A 3,191-nucleotide genomic window follows, 5' to 3' on the forward strand; every position below is an offset into this window, starting at 1 on the left:
TCAGAGACGAGATAACGGCCTTATTGACGACAGCCTGACTCGCGCATAAACGACCAACCTTCTGCTATAACTTCTTTCTACATCTTAATAGAATCTCGGAGCCCCATTGCAATCACATCTGAAATTGCTTTTATCACACACACGTACTGAGAGTTTCATATTTTACATACAAGATGAGGTACAACAACCACATACACACAAAACACTAATGCAAACAACACAAAAAAAAACGAACCATCAATTGCAACTTGGCTATTACACCAAGCTGATCAGAATAGATTCCGACACCCACACATCGCTTTACGAGACTCAGTTCATCATCTGGAAGATGACACTCAGAGTCTAAAACACCTCTAAAATCCACAGATATGAGATGAACATATAGGATCACTTATTATACCACCCCCCACACATCATCATTTCTGATCCCATACATGCAGCCAACAAAAATAGGAGAATCATATCTAATACAAAACTACCATATATAAAAATATCAATCTATGGCAAAGTTCCTAGGCAAATAGATGCCCTGAATTGTAGTATACCAGAATATAGAGACAACAACATCAAATATAGGTTTAGGGTTGATATCAGGTCAGGGCTATTTCATTACACATTCAGTTGGCAGATTTATAACTAACAAAATTCAGCTAGGTCCAATAATAGACGAAACATGTAAAAACATGCGGGTAGCTTGAGAATTACATATTACACCACACACAAAATATTAACATACGCATTCTCTCACGAGACGATCGAATAAACAAGCGATCACCCGGCAATCCCATGCATCAACATATGTAACCTCGCTATCCAACTAATCGTACCCGCTACACATTTCTCCCACCCAATCCTCATCCCCATTCCAAAAACCAATACGTCTAATCATTAGATTACGGAGTTTCCGACTCCCACGCACTTATCCCCCCCCACGGCCACTTCCGCTCTCCGTTCATGCGTCCTCAGTCCCCACCCTTATATCTCAACATTGACTCCTTACAGCTTCTCACGTTTCGTATTTCTTCATTTTGTAGTTCTGGCCTGCCTGATCCACCGCTCTTGACTTTTACGGAAAACTGTTAAATACCAAAACGATCGCGACTCGATAAAGGAGCTATAGATTTGAGAATGTTTGTTTTGAGGTGAAATTGACTTCTGAGTAGATTTTCTCAGCCTGAATGCTGCAACTCGTTCTGCAGAGAGAGTCTTTGCTCATCTTTGTACACTTATATTTGGCACTTGAGGGTGGCTATAGACGGAAGGAGTGTGTGGGGACGAGGAGAGAGCTTGAGTTGGTGACCCATCTATCCATCCAGGACAGGCGCACTGACAAACAGCTCCCTGGAAGCGCGGCATGTGTCTGGTCCTGGCCGTATACTAATATATGCGCTATGCAATAAACAGCCCACATGCTGCTTACTCGCTGTGTAAACCACACATATTTCAAATGCAGAACGAGTCCACATGCTCTTTGTCCACTCGAACTCATTTGATCTTGTTATCCTTTTGTCATCACGTGTCGCATCATCTGACAGGAATTCGTGTGCTTGATGTCACTAACATACCTTTGGCAGCCGCAAAATGGGCTCAGGCGATAGATTAGCCTTTCCAATAATAGAGCATCGCGCTGATGTGGAAGGCTGTGGCAGATCCAAGCAGGTCTGAGAGGCTGTTGAGACGTGCTGTGAGTCACAGATTAATGGTAGCAGTAGCAGCGAATTCACGCCCGAAAGCTCTTTTTCTTTTATTCTGCTTCTTTTAGTGTGGTTTAGTGCGTGTTAGTAACGAACAAGTCTACAGGTCTCTGGCGGTGTTTTCTGGACTTCACACAAGTGATTCCATATACCAGGAAGTTTCAGACACTCGTGTGCGGAGATTTCGTTTTCTTATGGCATCTCACTGTACTTATTACGACAGTATATTTAGTAAAGCATCTATCACGTTCAGTCTGCTCTTTCCTTAATCAATGAAGTTACACCATTTTGAAATGGGCTAAACTGAATACATGATGCCCAAACAAATAGATATGTCAAGCCCTCATTAAATCTAAACATTCTTAACTTTGTATTCCTTATGTAGGAATCAATAGTATACCAATGCCATTCATGCTTGTATTATATCTTTATTCATGTTAGCAATCTGTCACCTGATTGTACAACCCATATTTGTGTTATTCTATGTTTGGTCATTCCTCTTATACTTGGCATCTATTGAACATGGGCTGCTGATCGATGGCAGGCGGTAATACTCCTCTGGTCCTCGAAGAAAATGAAAGAACCTACAAATGGAGATTCAATGGATTCTAATTAGGAATATATATGAATGACTGTTTATACCGAGGACATTCTTTGGTTCAATTATGGCCAAAAGTTATCATACCCACAGAACCACTTAAAGCTGGGGTAGTAAGTTTGGAGAAACAGGCCTAGAGATACTTTCCTTGCGTTATATTCCATGGAATGCTCTTAACATCCCGATAGCAATGAATATCTGAAGTGCTTTGACAAAAAATCCATTAAAAAAACTTCACCTGTGGAAGCCGTAGTACTGTAAAAAGCACGACCAATCATTTTAGCCGGCCCGGCTAAAATAACTGGATGGCCTACCTGCCTGTCAGCCTTCCATGTGTGCACAAACTTATCTCGTGCCCTCATTGGTCATGTGCGCGTTCGTGTGTGTTGGGGGAGGGGCTCTGTAAGGAAGCGGCAGATTTTTTCCGGTTGTGTATTTTCAAATTCTAGCGCACTCGAGCAGGTTTCTCCAAAATTACCTACCCCACCTTTAACTTAAATCTGTATAAAAGTTATACAGAAAAATCTCATCTCTGAGGCATATCTTATCTTATTATACAATACAACAAAGTACTTAGCAGAGAGCACCTCCCACAAATAAAACACAGATGAAACATTGACAGCATTTGGAAAGCCTCTCTAAATTTGCTATTCTACATTACCAGATAATCCCTTTTTATTTAATTCTACATAATAATATAGTCAAATCCAAAGATGAAAGCAAACCTTTGTTTTGGGGTGGATGTTTGGCAGCACTTCTCCCTGTAGTGAGGCCCGTTGCTCCTGGACTCCACTCCCCATCCCGGAGGACTACGCACTGCTGTCACTGAACCTGCTCATGAATTCAACTTCTGCAGACAGGGGCAGCACCACCAGGCCCTCACAGCTGGGGGGGGGGGG

The 3,191-nt window shown here is 42.0% G+C and overlaps 1 protein-coding gene across 1 annotated transcript in view; it reads right to left on the reverse strand.

The window, feature by feature from the left end:
* The window catches only part of LOC104964957 (mitochondrial coenzyme A transporter SLC25A42-like), a 28,217-nt gene that overhangs the window by 22,030 nt on the left and 2,996 nt on the right, over window positions 1-3,191 (reverse strand). The window contains exon 2 of the mRNA XM_010793870.1: window positions 3,018-3,177. Within this exon, the coding sequence (XP_010792172.1) occupies window positions 3,018-3,092 (75 nt within the window). The 5' untranslated portion in view covers window positions 3,093-3,177. The remainder of the gene's footprint in view (window positions 1-3,017; window positions 3,178-3,191) is intronic.

Source organism: Notothenia coriiceps, unplaced genomic scaffold (genome assembly GCF_000735185.1).
Source record: "Notothenia coriiceps isolate Sejong01 unplaced genomic scaffold, NC01 NC01_scaffold00037244, whole genome shotgun sequence".
Lineage (NCBI taxonomy): Eukaryota > Metazoa > Chordata > Actinopteri > Perciformes > Nototheniidae > Notothenia > Notothenia coriiceps.